The sequence below is a fragment of the Phyllobates terribilis genome, unplaced genomic scaffold (assembly GCF_046119375.1).
Source record: "Phyllobates terribilis strain yellow unplaced genomic scaffold, ASM4611937v1 Scaffold_11__3_contigs__length_659146591, whole genome shotgun sequence".
Classification (NCBI taxonomy): Eukaryota; Metazoa; Chordata; class Amphibia; order Anura; family Dendrobatidae; genus Phyllobates; species Phyllobates terribilis.
Window position 1 is genome coordinate 472,042,770 of NW_027362771.1, and position 16,130 is coordinate 472,058,899.

General features: G+C 40.9%; 1 protein-coding gene across 2 annotated transcripts in view; it reads left to right on the forward strand.

Annotated features, from left to right (window-relative positions):
• LRRC28 (leucine rich repeat containing 28) overlaps positions 1–16,130 on the forward strand; it is a 60,228-nt gene that overhangs the window by 30,952 nt on the left and 13,146 nt on the right. For both annotated transcript variants that reach the window (XM_073653335.1, XM_073653334.1), the window contains exons 4-5: positions 10,043–10,080; positions 14,598–14,735. In XM_073653335.1, coding sequence (XP_073509436.1) covers positions 10,043–10,080; positions 14,598–14,735 — 176 coding nt within the window. The remainder of the gene's footprint in view (positions 1–10,042; positions 10,081–14,597; positions 14,736–16,130) is intronic.

Sequence of the window (16,130 nt, forward strand, 5' to 3'; positions counted from 1 at the left end):
TTCAAATGCTTTTCAATGCAGTGGACTTTAGGAAAATGGCTGCTGGAGGCAGCGCATGCGCAGATTGAGATCTCGGCTCCCACTCCCTTCAGATTGGCGCCCCCACGATGTCATTGCAAGGGCCCAATCGAGCTTATCATTGCCGGGTCTGACAGCTATAGCAAGTCTGTTAGACGATGCTCTAAGAGGCTTCTGTCAGTGCAGCACTGACAGGTGTAATGCATTGCAGTGTATTATATGAGCAATCAGAGTAATAAAAGTTAAAGTCCCATAGAGGGTCTAAGTAAAAAAGTAAAAAAAAATTAAAAAAATATTTAAAGAAAATCTTAAATAAACAAAAAAATAATGAAAAGATATTAAACCAATAAATAGGTTTATTTTTGTAAAAAAAAAAAATACATATACACATATTTGGTATCGCCACATTCACGACCTGATCTATAAAACTGTCACACTAGTTAACCCCTTCAGTGAACACCGTCAAAAAAAAAAAACATGGCAAAAAACTATGCTTTTTCATCATACTGCCGAAAAAAGTGGAATAGAAAGCAATCAAAAATTGTTATATGCATAAAAACTTGTCCCGCAAAAAACAAGCCCCCCTATGACTCTGTCGGCAGAAATATAGAAAAACTATAGCTTTCAGAATATGGCGATGCAAAAACTTTGTTTTGCAAAAACAGCATCTTTTAGTGTGTGACAGCAGCCAAACATAAAAACGATCTAAACCTGGTATCGCTGTAATTGCACCTACCCAAAGAACGAACTTGTCTAATCACTTATACCGCACGAGAAACAGTGTAAAAAATAAATAAAAACAATTTTTGACCTGCTGTTGATTTGTTCATTCTGCCTCCCAAAGATCGCAGTAAGGCTCGGCGCACATTTATCCTGTGCTTTGCACTGAGCCCTTACATGGGATTTCCATGTAAATCTCTGAAATACATGATTCAGACGGAACCCCCGGCATAAGATTCCCTATAATGAGTCAGATGGAGGCGCTGTGGACGCCGTCTTACCTGTGATCCGGCAGTATCCATCTGAACAGAGGCCATATGGAGTCCAGAGTAACTCTGCTGCCTCATTATAGTAGTAATTCAAGAGAAAACAAGGAGTATTCTAGAATCTCAAAGAATAAAAACTGAATTTTATTGAGGTAGAATTAAAAAATATGTTATACAAAAAAACACACAAAATACAAAAAGACATGTAAAGTGACAGTGCATGGCCACAAAATATCCATATTTTTAGTATAATATGAGGCTGTTAGACATGCAAGTTGCCATCAATCTGAATGTAAGTTACAAAAAGGGAGAACATGGATAAGATATCCGAATGGACATCTGGGAGAAAGTACAATGTGTATAAATCCCCTCAAAATTGCATGTCACATAAGTGCCCAAATGTCCTAACTAATACACGGCAGGCACCGTGCTCCCTCAGATGTTAGGCAAATAGCCATATCAAAAAGTGAAAAAATAAGTAAACAGACCTCAAAAGGAAAAAGGTGGCCAGCAGCAGAAGAAGAATCCCACTGAAGGACCCCTACGCGCGTTTCGCTGTGTTGTGTTCACCGCTTCATCATGGGGGATCATTGTAGTGAATAGATCGCTCGGGGGTTTCATCTGAATCATGTCATTCGGAGATTTAGATGGAAACCCCCGATGTACGTGCTCAGCGTAGAACGCAGGATAAATCTGATCCAAAATGTCATGTAAAATGTTCCCAATAAAAGCATCAACTCAATCCACAAAAAAAGCAAGTCCCCACTTATGTCCATCAATGGAAATATAAGGGGCTTCCACATTACTGGTAGTACAAATGCTCTGGAAAAGCACTATGGCTCCTCACCCCCCAAAAGAAATCCAGTGAATTCTGCGCTCCCAAATCCAAATAACCCCCTCCCTTCTGAGCCCCACAGTGTGCCTAAACCACATTTAGCGTCCACACATTTGGTATTACTGTGGCAATGAGAGCCCACCTAATTTACCGGTCCATGTCTCCAGAATCACGAGCTGGGCACAACGTACGGACACTACATTGGCAAATTTGTAATTTTCACTCGGCAACATCCACTGCTGCTTGTTTCTGTAAAACACCCATGGAGTCAAAATCGTCACTGCACCTGTAGATAAATTCCTAGATGGGTGGGATTTCCAAAGTGGGGTCACTTGAGGAAGGGGGATTCTGCTCTTCTGGCACTTAGGAGCTCTGTATATGGAGTCCGCAAACTATTCTACTATAATTTGTTCTCCAAGAGTCACATAGCTCTCCGTCCCTCCCGAGCCTTGCCGTATTGCTAAGCATTACTGTACAGCCACATATGGGGTATTGTCACCTTCAGCTGAAATTGTGTGACAAATTTATGGTGCAATTTTTATCCATTTCCCCATGTAAAAATGTAAAATTTGGGGCTAAAACAAACATTTCTGTGGTAAAAATTTAATTCAAATTCTATCACACACCTGTGTTGTCAATATGATCACTGCATCCCTAGATGAATTCATTGAGAGGTGTAGTTTGTAAAATGGGGTCATTTATGTCGGGTTCTGCTGTTATGGCACCTCAGGGGCTCTCCCAGTGGGTCATGGCACCCTCAAACCATAACATTAAAATCTGCATTATAATATGGCGCTCCTTCCAGCTTTGCACTGTGCCTGCAAAGTATTTCCCGATTTACATGTTAGGGTATTGGTGCACTCAGGAGAAATTGCACAACAAACTGTGTTGTTCATTTTTTCCTATTAGCCCTTATAAAAACTAAAAACTTGGGGCCAAAGCAACATTTTAGTGGAAAAATGGTAATTTTCCATTTACTTAGCCTAATGTTATACAATTCTGTGAATCACCGATTAAAAATCCTCACAACAACCTTAGATGAATTCATCGAGAGGTCTAGTTTCCAAATTGGGGTCACTTGTGGGGGATTTCTACTGTTTTGGCACATTAGGGGCTCTGCAAACACAACACTTCCGAGCCCTGCCGTGCGCCCAAACAGTAATTTTCCACCACAAATGGGGTTTCTGTGTACACTGGAGAAATTGCACAAAAAATTGTATGGTCCATTGTCTCCTCCTCTTGCCCTTGTGAAAATGCTAAATTTGAGGCTAAATCGACATTTTCGTGGGATAAAGTAACATTTTCATTTTTTCCTCCACGTTGATTTAATTCCTGTGAAGCACCTTCAGGGTTAATAAACTTCTTGAATGTGGTTTTGAGCACCTTGAGGGGTGCAGTTTTTAGGATAGTGTCACTTTGGGGTATTTTCTGTCATATAGATCCCTCAAAGTCACTTCTAATGTGATGTGGTCCCGAAAAAAATGTTTTTTTGTAAATTTTGCTGGAAAATTGAGAAATTGCTGGTCAACTTCTAACCCTTATAACTTCCTAGCAAAACAAAATTATGTTTTCAAAAATTGTCCTGATGTGAAGTAGACATGTGGGAAATGTTATTTATTAACTAGTTTGTGTGACATAACTATCTGGTTTAAGGACATAAAAAGTTAAAAGTTTGAAATGTGCAAACTTTTTGCCGAAATTCCAATATTTTCACAAATAAGCGCAAAAATATCGGCCTAAATTTCCCGCCAACATTAAGTATAATGTGTCGTGAAAAAAACAATCTCAGAATCAGTAAGATAGGTTGAAGCGTTTCAGAGTTACCACATAAAGGGGAAACTGGTCAGAATTGTAAAAATTGGCCTGCTCAGGAAAATGAAAACAGGCTGGGTGGTGAAGGGGTTAATGTCTATGTACAGGGATCTTCTGCGCTGGACGTCCACAGAGAAGTCTGGAAAAAAGGATACGCTCTGCTCTCCAAGGGATATGTCCTGTTTCTCCCGTGCCTTCCTCAGTATGATATCCCGGTCTTCATAATGTAGTATTTTAATCAGGATAGGCCTAGTAGGTCTCCTGGGAATCCTGTGGGCCCTTTCCACTGCAAACATGAGTGAGGACTTCTTTGCCGAAGGTATCTAGTAGCCATTTTTTTTAAAAAGTTACCCAGTCTCTCCCTTCCACCCTGGACACCCACCAGCCTGATGTTATTACACCTCTGGCAATTTTCCAGATCATCAATCTTGGCCAGTAAAGGGCAACTGCTTGTTTCTGACTCTCAATGTCTCTGCGGACAGGGGGAGGGCGTCCTCCAGCTCACAATTCTCCCCTCCACAGCCGTTGTGTGCATTTTTTGCTCATCATGCCGGATTATCAGAATGGTCTCCTGAATATGTATTATTTATTTATATTGTACTTCAAATTGCATGATGGGCGAAATCCTCTAGCTATTGTTTTCAGACCTACCCCCAATCAAACCATTGACTTGAAGGAGGCAAATGGGAGTCTAAAGTATGAAAGCATTGGACTCCATTTCACCTCATTTGCACCAACGTTCACTATTGTGTCCAGACGACTTGCAAAAAAATTGTACCTAGGCCAGGACTTTATATTATCTAGGCAAAAAGTTTACTTTGGGCCATTTCTCAAAAGTTTGATCTCATCTTCAGCGTTTGCACTACAGTTATTTTTTTCTTTTAACACAGCCCAAAATTGTACGCTATTCACTTTTTGCATAAAGTTTGGATGACTTTCCATATAAAATCCCTTTACTTCACATTATGATTGCCAGTCATGGCTATAACCTCAGAACACTTGTAACCGCCACCATTTAGAGATGGCCGCTCTCATATTTACTGAACATTAACACATAAGCCAAATTACTTTGTGGATTACCTTGTGCTTGGAAAGAAAAGTACAAAGTCTAAGTAAGTCTAAAGGCCCCGTCACACTAAGCAAGATCGCTGCTGAGTCACAAGTTTTGTGACGCAACAGCGACCTCAGCAGCGATCTCGCTACGTTTGACACTTGGCAGCGACCAGGCCCCTGCTGTGAGATCGCTGGTCGTGTCGGAATGGTCTGGACCTTTTTTTGATCATTGAGGTCCCGCTGGGTAGCATGCATCAGTGTGTTTGACACCTTACCAACGACCTTGTTGGCGACTCAGACACAGAAACAAATAGGCATGCATCGTTATACAGATCGCTACGGGTCGCCGCATCGTTGCTGCATCGTTGGAAAGATCTGACTGTTTGACGTCTCACCAGAGACCACATAGCGACGCAGCAACGATCCCTGACAGGTCGTATCGTTGTCGGGATCGCTGTAGCGTCGCTTAGTGTGACGGGGCCCTAAGTAAAAAAGCTACAAATCTTATTTCTTCTTTCCAAACACAAGACTTGGAGGACACTTCGTGTTTTAGACTGTAGCTTAAAAAAGCATATATGTAGACTTGAGTAAAATGATTTGCCGGACCCTAGTCCAGTCGACCCTCGTCAGTAGTCCGTGCCGGTGTTGGGCTCACTAGTTGAGGTGGATCCTCAAAGCCTGAGGTTTGGGTGGGCACATGGGCCACGAGAACCGTGCTGCAGGCAGTTCAGGCACATGGTTCAGGTAGCAGAAGTACGGCCGACTGTAGACAGACAAGAGTCCCTAAGCTGGTAGCAGAGGTCCTGGAAGACTGGGAACAGTTAGCAGAGATCCTGGTAGATCGGGAACAGGTATCCGAGGTCTTGGAAGCCGCAGGCGGACATGTAGCCAAGGTCCTGGAAGACTGGGAACAGGTAGTAGAGGTCCCGGAAGCCTCAGGCAGACAGGAGACGACATCCTGAAAGCCACAGGCGAACACATACCAGAGGTCCTAGAAGACCAGGAACAGGTACCAGGCAGAACACTGGAGCAACTAGAAAGTCTTAATACCAAGACACAGGTGTGTGTGTTGGTAGGCCCTGGCAGATGATCATCTGGGATCACGCTGGGCCATCTGCAAAACCCAATGTGGAACACAAGAGAGTTCAGCAGCCTGGGTTGAGGGGAGCAAAGCCTGGATCCGGGTCAAGTGTGTAATAGCCAGATTTACTAATCAAAAGAGGAGCCAGAGATGGTGGCAAGTTCTGGTCCCACTGCCACAGACTTCCGATATGGTTGCTGGATCAAAGTCTTGCAACTCTTTCTGCTCAACACTACACTCTAAATCTGGATTAGGTCTGGACAAGATATAGCCGGAGCGCTGCCATCTAATAAAGAGTTAAAAGTGCAGTTTTTACAAGACAAGGAAGATTGAGGAAGAGAGATTGTCCTTCAGACTGGTGGCACAAACGGCAGTCAGCTTTGTCTCAACCGAAGACAAGTGAAGGGCAGGCAAGATCGAGTATATTAACATGGCAGTGTCGCCAGCAGGAAGCCAGCCAGATCCCAGACACTAGGTTTTCAATATGCCCTTCATAATGTTGAAGAACTCCCTGGTTATCTTAGTGGGCACAGTCTGTACACAGGACAAAGTCTGAATACCCTCTCCAAAATTAAGCAGAGTAGAAAAGTCATTGTAACATTCCTCTGGCACAAATGCGAAAACCGCTGTGAAATCAATTTCTTTTTTACCTGTGTCATTTCCTATCTGTCTTCATATAATTAATGACTTGAAGTTTCTTTAGCAGTCACAAAATCCTTGTAATAGACACAACAGGTCATTTAATGGAAAAACCGCAACAATCAACCATGTGGCACAATAAATTAAGAATAGTACATTGTCTGCTAACTTGTATTATCTCTAGTCTGCGAGTTATTATTATGCCAAAGACCTCCAATTAGATTGGTATCAGAGGGCCTCCTGGTCAGCCGTGGACTTGTGCTGTAAGTTGGTCAGAAACTCTGCTGTTTCGTTTTTATATAATAAATTTCAAAATTCAGAGCTCAAACCCCAATAAATATTTAAGTATTTGCCTTCACACAAGAAAGCGATCATGTTGTATGTGCAGACCCATCTGCATGTATATTCAATATATTTTATTTAACACTTTACATAAATCAATCGTACAAGCAAATATAAGAAACATTGTAATATATTTTATTAGTGAAGTCTCTTTTCTCTCCTCCCACTACCTGCTAAGCATATCATCCACTCTGAGAAACAGCTCAACTATGTCTTGCTCAAGACAACATTTACTGCCAGCACAGGGAGGTGTTGGATTACCACTCCTATTGTACTTTACATAGGGATAAGGAGCAGAGTGAGAAAATAAGCATAGGGAGACACAGAAAAATCATGTTAAGCTTTTTAACAAGTTTTTTTATTTCACCCCAGATCTGGATTCACAGCTGCGCTGCTTAGTACTGCTGCATAATTTTATCCATGCTTCTGGTGTTTTTGTCTGTGTGCTATCTAAGGAATCAAGAGCAAGAATCCCTCTCTTTCTGCTGTGCTGCGTATGGGAGACATCATAGCAGCTAATCTCTTTCCACCAGCTCAGAGTCGATTGCAAATCACAAACTAGTCTGCAGAGGGAAAAACCTCTTAAAATACAAAATAAAAGTCATATAATGACCAGAAAAAGTGTTATTCTGTACACACAATGGCTTATTCTGAAAAGTTTCTTAATTGCTGTATGCAAATATAGGGAAGTCCATCAATAAATAGGATCGCCAGGTATATGTCTAAGCATAGAAAGAGCACGGATTTTAAAGATAAAAATGCAAATTATACAGTAGGTTTGTGAGAAAACATTTAGTAGATTTGCTCTCTGACATGATACCTGCAGATCAGAAATTGTGTTTAACGGGGAATGTTTCCTTTTACGTTATGAAGATTCTGCTTCCTGCAGATTTTTCAGATTCAACGTCTTATTCCAAAGAAATCCACATTTTTCTTAACACGTAAATGAGCTAAGATCTACGGGCCGAACATAGATCTCCCTAAGAATCTGCCCTTAGAGCTTATTGTAAGTGAAAGGAGACATTACCAGTGTGAGACATGTAATGACTGACAGCCCGCTCTCCTGATCTACATGTCTCACTGGTAATGCCCCATTACAATTATAATACGCCCTGGAGGCAGACTCTTGTGGAGATCAGTGGCCCATAGATCTTAACAGCTCATTTACATATTAAGAAAAATGTGGATTTCTCTGGAATAAGACATCAGATTGCAGATATCAAAGTATCATTTTATTCAGCTTCTTATAACCTATTTGCTCACATATTGACGTCAGATTCTCTTTAATATTCAATGAAAAAATGAGTATTCAATTTTTTGCTGAAACTGATAACTATTGCTGTTAACAAGCATAACATACAGCAAAAATACAGAATGTGTCTTATTTATCGACTCCTACATGTTGTCAGTGGTTATAATTGACTGAATCTAATAACCAATGTATATCACCTTTAGGCCACGGCCCCACTTTCAGTGGGAGCCAAAACCAGGAGTGGGTTATAAATGCAGAATTGGTGACTTGTTTCTATTATACCTTTTCTCTGATTGTTCCTCACCTGGTTTTGGCTCCCACTCCTGAGAAAAAATACTGACCGAATACTGATAGTGGGGCCGTGGCCTTATAGTGTCTATATTAGGGCATCATTGGGTGTCAGTCATACATCAAATTAATGTAAGTTTGAGGCGGATTCCTTACTCTGATACATGACTCTGAATACTGACACGTGACTCTGGCACCTAGATTTGAAACTAAAATGATACCTGGCTCTCACCTCTGACTTTCTTCACTTGTCAGAAGGAGAATTAGTTAGATAAAATAAGAAATGGAATCCAAGCAGACACCGTTATAATCAGTCATATGATGGATCCCTTTTCTGGCAGCAATTCCATTTTTCTATTCCTAAAACTGAACTTCTATTGCTAGTCTGAACCTTGCCTTTTTTGGCAAACGTTGGTCCTCAAAGTTATGACAAATGTTGGCACAAATTTAGCATGTTTATGTGGTTATGCTGCAATTTTGTCAACATTTTAATGACATTTTGGCTTAATCTTGTGCAAATTTTATGTCTTTTTGGGGAAACTGACAAGTGAAGAAAGTCCTAAGTGAGAGTCAGATATCATTTGAGTTTATAATCTAGCTACATATAGTGGGGTTGACTAAGCTACCTGCACCGGAAATTTGTCTTAATTTTTGCCATTTCATGCTTTACGACACATTTATAATTAGTTTTAGACTTACTTTTTTGACTTGTGCTACAAGGAACGTACTAAATATTGTGGTAAAATTGCTTCAAATATGCCAAAATTCTGACAACATTGTGATAACATTTTGGTAAAATTGAGCCAGAATTGCATTCAAATTGTACCAAAATTGCTATAAAGAATATGCATTTTTTTCACTAAACTTTGTCATATCTTTGTGGAAGAGTACAAAGGCTAGGTTCACGCTAGATTAGACTTTTTTTTTTGTTGTGTTACAGTAACAGTGTAACAGAACTCCTGCAAAAGAAAATGAGTCCATTCTATGACTAACTACAGTATAGTGGGGTCCTTATGGTCTCCATTTGGACTAGCTAAGACATGTAGTACTCCTGACTAGTGAATAAAAACAGAGGTGAGAGTCCGGTATCATATGTGGTCGCATATCGGTGATCAGAGTCATGTATCAGAGTGAGACATTTGGCTCAAACGTCCATTAGTCTGGGGATGTCTCAGTATGGACATTATATACAGTAGCAACGATCACTAAACTTTTTTGACAACATCAGGGAACGATGCTTGGCAGAATTTTACTGTTTCTTCTAAGGCTGCGTTCACACAACGCATTTGGGTTTTTTTGCTGGAATCTCGGTAGAATAGCAACTTGTGAACCCATCCGAAGTGTGACCAATTATGTCTGAATCCCATCACTTGCGCAGGCCGTATACATGGAGAAGCATGCCCTGTGCGGAAGTCGTGTGAAAGTCAGGATGGAACCAGCAGGAAACCCTTACCTTCTGGTTGTACTTGTTCTGAACAAGATGTGTGCAGCTTATATGATATTATATATAGTGCAGAATTGGTGACTTGTAATTCTGAAAAATGAAAGTGGCCAGGAATGAGTTAAACAAGTGACATCTTCTATTTCTACCTGCCATCTCTGTAGTATACAGGAACATTATCTCTTCCTCTTTGCCCTTGACGTTTCTAGTGTACTAACATGTCTGGAAATGTATGTCCTATATGAAGTCCTTCAGGGTAACAGCTGTTCATTTTTTTTTCTTCTTGTTTCTGAAGGTATCTCCACTCAAATAACATTGTGTTTGTCCCAGAAGGTAAGTGTCTTTACATGATAATTTGGTCAACCATTCCTCTCCTTGGATAATATACTTACACCTAGCAAAGTGAAATAAACGTGAAGGTGAAAATCTGCAACACAAAAGGAACTGAACGCACTCTGCGGGCGCTAGGATAGACGGACATGTAATGATTTCATTTTTTTTTTTTAATTACTGCTAGATTTAATGTAGTTATACAGTAACGTTCAGGTTTTTTAGCTCATATTTTGATCAAATTGTAAAAGCCCACCTACCAATAAGAAAACGACCTCATTACATGGTACAGTCAGTGTATCTGTATCTTCAAAATGAGCTTTTCAGATCGATAGGAACCAATTTTTACACTTAGATAATTAAAAACAGGTTTGTGCCCATGCCATCCACCACAGGATCCGGTTGTAATACGTGGCTGAGTTCCTGCTATGTATTCTGGGACCTGATCTAGCTCCAGTCCCAGCACTTCAATCCCTCAAATGTAGCTGGTGACTAGTGAGGAGTTTGTCAGAAGGAAATCAGGATCTTTGTCAGCCCATCTGCACCCCGCAGCATGATCTCGGGTGCTTATGGTTGCTATGGCCTCTGTGTTTGCCATAAACCTCTGCCAATCAGATCCCACCTGATAGGCTAACGGTCAATCAAATACTGACAGGTTAGATAATGCACTGTACAACATAGGCTGTACAGTGTATTAACAATGCAAACAAAGCTTCACATGTTCAAGTTCCCTTGTGGGACCAGTAAGTAAATCCAAAGCCACGCCGGGGATCCCAGAAGCTAAGAAATTTGTGAGCCCCCTCCCATCCAGCAGCCAGAGACTACTGACCTGCCTGATGGACCAGCGACCCACAATTTGCTTTTGCCTCATACAGTTATATGAAAAAGTTTGGGCACCCCTATTAATCTTAAGCTTAGTGTTTTATAAAAATTGGTGTTTTTGCAACAGCTATTTCAGTTTGATATATGTAATAACTGTTGGACACAGTAATGTTTCTGCCTTGAAATGAGGTTTATTGTACTAACAGAAAATGTGCAATCTGCATTCAAACAAAATTTGACAGGTGCATAAGTATGGGCACCTCACCAGAAAAGTGACATTAATATTTAGTAGATCCTCCTTTTGCAAAAATAACAGCCTCTAGTCGCTTCCTGTAGCTTTTAATGATTTCCTGGATCCTGGATGAAGGTATTTTTGACCAATCCTCTTTACAAAACAATTCCAGTTCAGTTAAGTTTGATGGTCGCCGAGCATGGGCAGCCCTCTTCAAATGATCCCACAGATGTTCAAAGATATTCAGGTCTGGGGACTGGGATGGCCATTCCAGAACATTGTAATTGTCCCTCTGCATGAATGCCTGAGTAGATTTGGAGCGGTGTTTTGGATCATTGTCTTGCTGAAAGATCCATCCCCTGTGTAACTTCAACTTTGTCACTGATTCTTGAACATTATTGTCAAGAATCTGCTGATACTGAGTGGAATCCATGCGTCCCTCAACTTTAGCAAGATTCCCGCTGCTGGCATTGGCCACACAGCCCAAAAGCATGATGGAACCTCCACCAAATTTTACTGTGGGTAGCAAGTGTTTTTCTTGGAATGCTGTGTTTTTTTGCCGCCATGCATAACGCCTTTTTGTATGACCAAACGACTCAATCTTGGTTTCATCAGTCCACAGGACCTTTTTCCAAAGAGAAATTGGCTTCTCCAAATGTGCTTTTGCATACCTCAGCCGACTCTGTTTGTGGCGTGCTTGCAGAAACGGCTTCTTTCGCATCACTCTCCCATACAGCTTCTCCTTGTGCAAAGTGCGTTGTATAGTTGACCGATGCACAGTGACACCAGCTCTCTGGAGGTGGTCTGAGGATTGTCCTTGACTGATCTCACCATTCTTCTTCTCTGCCTTTCTGATGTTTTTCTTGGCCTGCCACTTCTGGCCTTAACAAGAACTGTCCCTGTGTTCTTCCATTTCCTTACTATGTTCCTCACAGAGGAAACTGACAAAACTCTGAGACAGCTTTTTGTATCCTTCCCCTGAACAACTATGTTGAATAATCTTTGTTTTCAGATCATTTGACAGTTGTTTTGAGGAGCCCATGATGCCACTCTTCAGAGGAGATTCAAACAGGAGAACAACTTGCAAGTGGCCACTTTAAGTAGCTTTTCTCATGATTGCATACACCTGGCTATGAAGTTCAAAGCTCAATGAGGTTACAAAACCAAAAAAAGTGCTTTAGTAGGTCAGTAAAAAGTAGGTAGGAGTATTTAACCCCTTACTTACCGGGGACGTATTAGTACGCATATTTGCGATCCCCCCGTTCAGTGAGGGCTGCTGTGCTGAGCCCTCACTGAACGGAGCACATGTCAGCTGATTCTTACAGCTGACATGTGCCCGCAACAGCCGCGGGTGGAATCGCGATCCACCCGCGGCTGTTAACATGTTAAATGCTGATGTCAATCTCCGACAGCAGCATTTAACGCGCGCTTCCGGGTAGCGCATCATAAGCCCCGCCCACCGGCGACCCCCGTCACGTGATCGCGGGTCGCCGATGGGCGTGCATGACAACCCAGGGTCTGCAGCAGACGCCTGTGGTTGTCATGATCTTGTCGCTATGAGCGCCACCTAGTGGTCGGCGCTCATAGCACAGGACCATTTCTGCTGCATGCAGGGGACCTGCTCGTCCCCTGTATGTAGCAGAGGCGATCGGATAGTTGCTGCTTCTAGTCTCCTATGGAGACTATAGAAGCATGCAAAAAGTAAAAAAAAAAAAGTTTTTAAAAATATAAAAAAAAAATATAAAAGTTTAAATCACCCCCCTTTCGCCCCATTCAAAATAAAATATATATAAAAAAAAACCACATACACATATTTGGTATCGCCGCGTTCAGAATCGCCCGATCTATCAATATAAAAAAAGAATTAATCCGATCGGTAAACGGCGTAACGAGAAAAAAATTCTAAACGCCAGAATTACGTTTTTTGGTCGCTGCAAAATTGCAATAAAATGCAATAACGGGCGATCAAAACATCGGATCAACCCCAAATGTTATCAATAAAAACGTCAGCCCGGCGCGCAAAAAATAAGCCCTCACCCAGCCCCAGATCCCGAAAAATGGAGACGCTACGGGTCTTAGAAAATGGCGCTATTTTTTTTTTTTTTTTTTACCAAATTTTGGAATTTTTTTTCACCACTTAAATATAAAAGAACCTATACATGTTTGGTGTCTATGAACTCGTAATGACCTGTAGAATAAGAAGGGCAGGTCAGTTTTAGCATTCAGTGAACGTGGTAAAAAAAATAAATAAAAAACAACTGTGGTATTGCACTTTTTTTGCAATTTTACCGCACTTGGAATTTTTTTCCCGTTTTCCCGTACAGGATATGGTAAAACTAGTAATGGCGTTGAAAAGTACAACTCGTCCCGCAAAAAATAAGCCCTCACATGGCCATATTGACCAAAAAATAAAAACGCTATGGCTCTGGGAACAAGGGGAGCAAAAACGAAAATGCAAAAACGAAAAATGCTCCGGGGCTTAAGGGGTTAAAACAAGAAAATGATAAGGGTGCCCATACTTATGCACCTGTCAAATTTTGTTTGAATGCAGATTGCACATTTTCGGTTAGTACAATAAACCTCATTTCAAGGCAGAAACATTACTGTGTCCAACAGTTATTACATATATCAAACTGAAAAAGCTGTTGAAAAACACCAATTTTTATAAAACATTAAGCTTAAGATTAATAGGGGTGCCCAAACTTTTTCATATAACTGTAAGTACTACAAAATGATACCAACAAAAATTACAGTTTGTCATGCAAAAATAAGCCACGCTGACGGAAAATTGTGCAACTTATGGCTGTCTGGATATGACGATACAAAAACAAGTGCTTTTTTTTCAAAGTGTGTATTTATTGTCTAAAATAATAAAACTATATAAATTTGGCATCTCCTTATTCGTCCTGACCACTTAGCTTTTGAAGCACAGCAAATAGCATAAAATGTAAAACGCAAAAAGAGAAAACTATGTCAGAATTGTAGGTTTGTTTATATTCCTTCCCATAAAGAGTTAATAAGTTATATGTACTCCCAAAATCGATTCCACTGACAAATACAACTAATTAAAAAAAAAAAAAAAGCCCTTGTATGACTGTCACCAAAAAAGTAAAAAAAAGTTATAGCTCCTGGAATGTGACAATAAAAAAGTTTTAACAAAAAATGGTCCGTCATAAAGGCCAAAACTGGTTGTGAAGCCAAGGTTTAATGGATGCTGTAAAAACCAAAAATGATCTTGGAATTGCGACTTTTTTTTCACCACTGCACCCCACTTTTTTCTATATTTTCCAGTTTTTTGGCACTTTGTATGGTGAAATAATTGGCGTCATTCCAAACTACAACTCATGTAGACACAACAATGAAAAAGTTATGGCGCTTGGAGGAAGAGTATACAAAAAATAGAAGTAAAAAATGACAATTTGTCTGTTGGGGAAGGGATTAAAGGCGTTTCTCCATTTCTCCACAGCCATCGGTTCCCTGGTGAAGCTGCAGTCCCTGGACCTCAGTGATAATGCCCTTGAAATCTTGTGCCCCGACATTGGAAGACTTAAATCACTGCGCCATTTACGGCTAACCAACAACCGCCTGAAATACCTTCCTCCAGGTAAGTGATGACCTACATGCACATCTGCTCGCTGAGCCGGCTTCTGCTTGCTGAGCCGGCTTCTGCAGGTGCCTGAGACCACCAGATGTTGCCCGTCAGCCATATGTCTTTCTTGTAATGTAGAAGTGGTAGTGAAAGGAAACGCTGTGTGATTAATACTGCAACTGTCCAGGTACAGCCTGATTTCCTGAAACTTCTTTTAACCCTGACATGTTGTTCATTGCGGCAGAGTGATACCGTCATGTCTTTGTACTAACATTTACATAGTATTTTTCTGCACATTTTGGTTTTTGGCCACATGATAGGTACATTTTGCATGAAATGACTGAATATTAGCAGCATTTTTGTAAAATGAAACGGATTACCAGGAATTTAAACGTCAGATTGTGAAGCTTCTGTTGTGAATATCTGCCTTGGAACTTCTTTAAACCCATTTATTTAAAGGAAATGAATGGTGAGAAGTTCTGCAAAAGATGTCTACTACTCAGATCGCTCCCTTTTCAAGTTGGAGACATTTGGGTACTAGAACAGAACGGCCATAGGGAAGTCATTTGTGCAGCTCCTTTCTTTTTTGGCATTTGCATCCTAGTCCCCCTCTGCTGTCTTCATTCACAGGCTGCAGAGCTGGCATTGGGGCAGCAAAACGAGACTGGCCTCTGCCATCACCCAGTATACTTGGGTAAGAAATAGTTATTTCGAGTTGGCCTCTGCAGCATATGTCTGATAGCAGCATGTTCCCTCTGCAGGCATGTGCGAAAAAAGGATTGGGCATGTTGGAAAATGTCTGCCATCCAATAAACCTGGAAGGTTGTTTAGATTGTGCATATACAGAACAATTTTTCAGCTAGAAAGTGTAGGTACCGTGGTTATATACTTGTTATGGCGCCCCCTGCTGTTCTTGTCATTACCTATCAGAATGTCCAGTTTATGTGTCCAGAAGCCACTAAAAAATAGCAGGAATCAGTCTTCTGCTCATATATAAGAGCATCCAGACAATGTGTGGACTCCATAAAATGTTAATGCTAGTTACACTTTAATACATGAAAGGCTCATTCTCATTATACTAAATGGTTACATTTGCAAAGTGTTTGTAAAATCAATCAGCTTTGCAATTTGCTTGTTACCAAATATCTTCTCAGTTCTCAGGAATGAAGAGATTTCTTATTTTGTTCTCTGCTCGCTGCTGAAGGTCTATTAGCAGTGGCCGGTCTCCTAGGCAATGAGAGCAGCGCTTACAAGTTCTTATCTGTAGTGTTTTCAATCACGCTCTGAGGCGGACCGGAGAGCGCACAGTTCAGGCCAGTCGTCCAACAGTCCTACAGTCTTTCATTGGTTGTTGTGAGAGGGAATCAAAAGAGCACCAGGGGGATACAATAACGAGTATGTAACTACAAT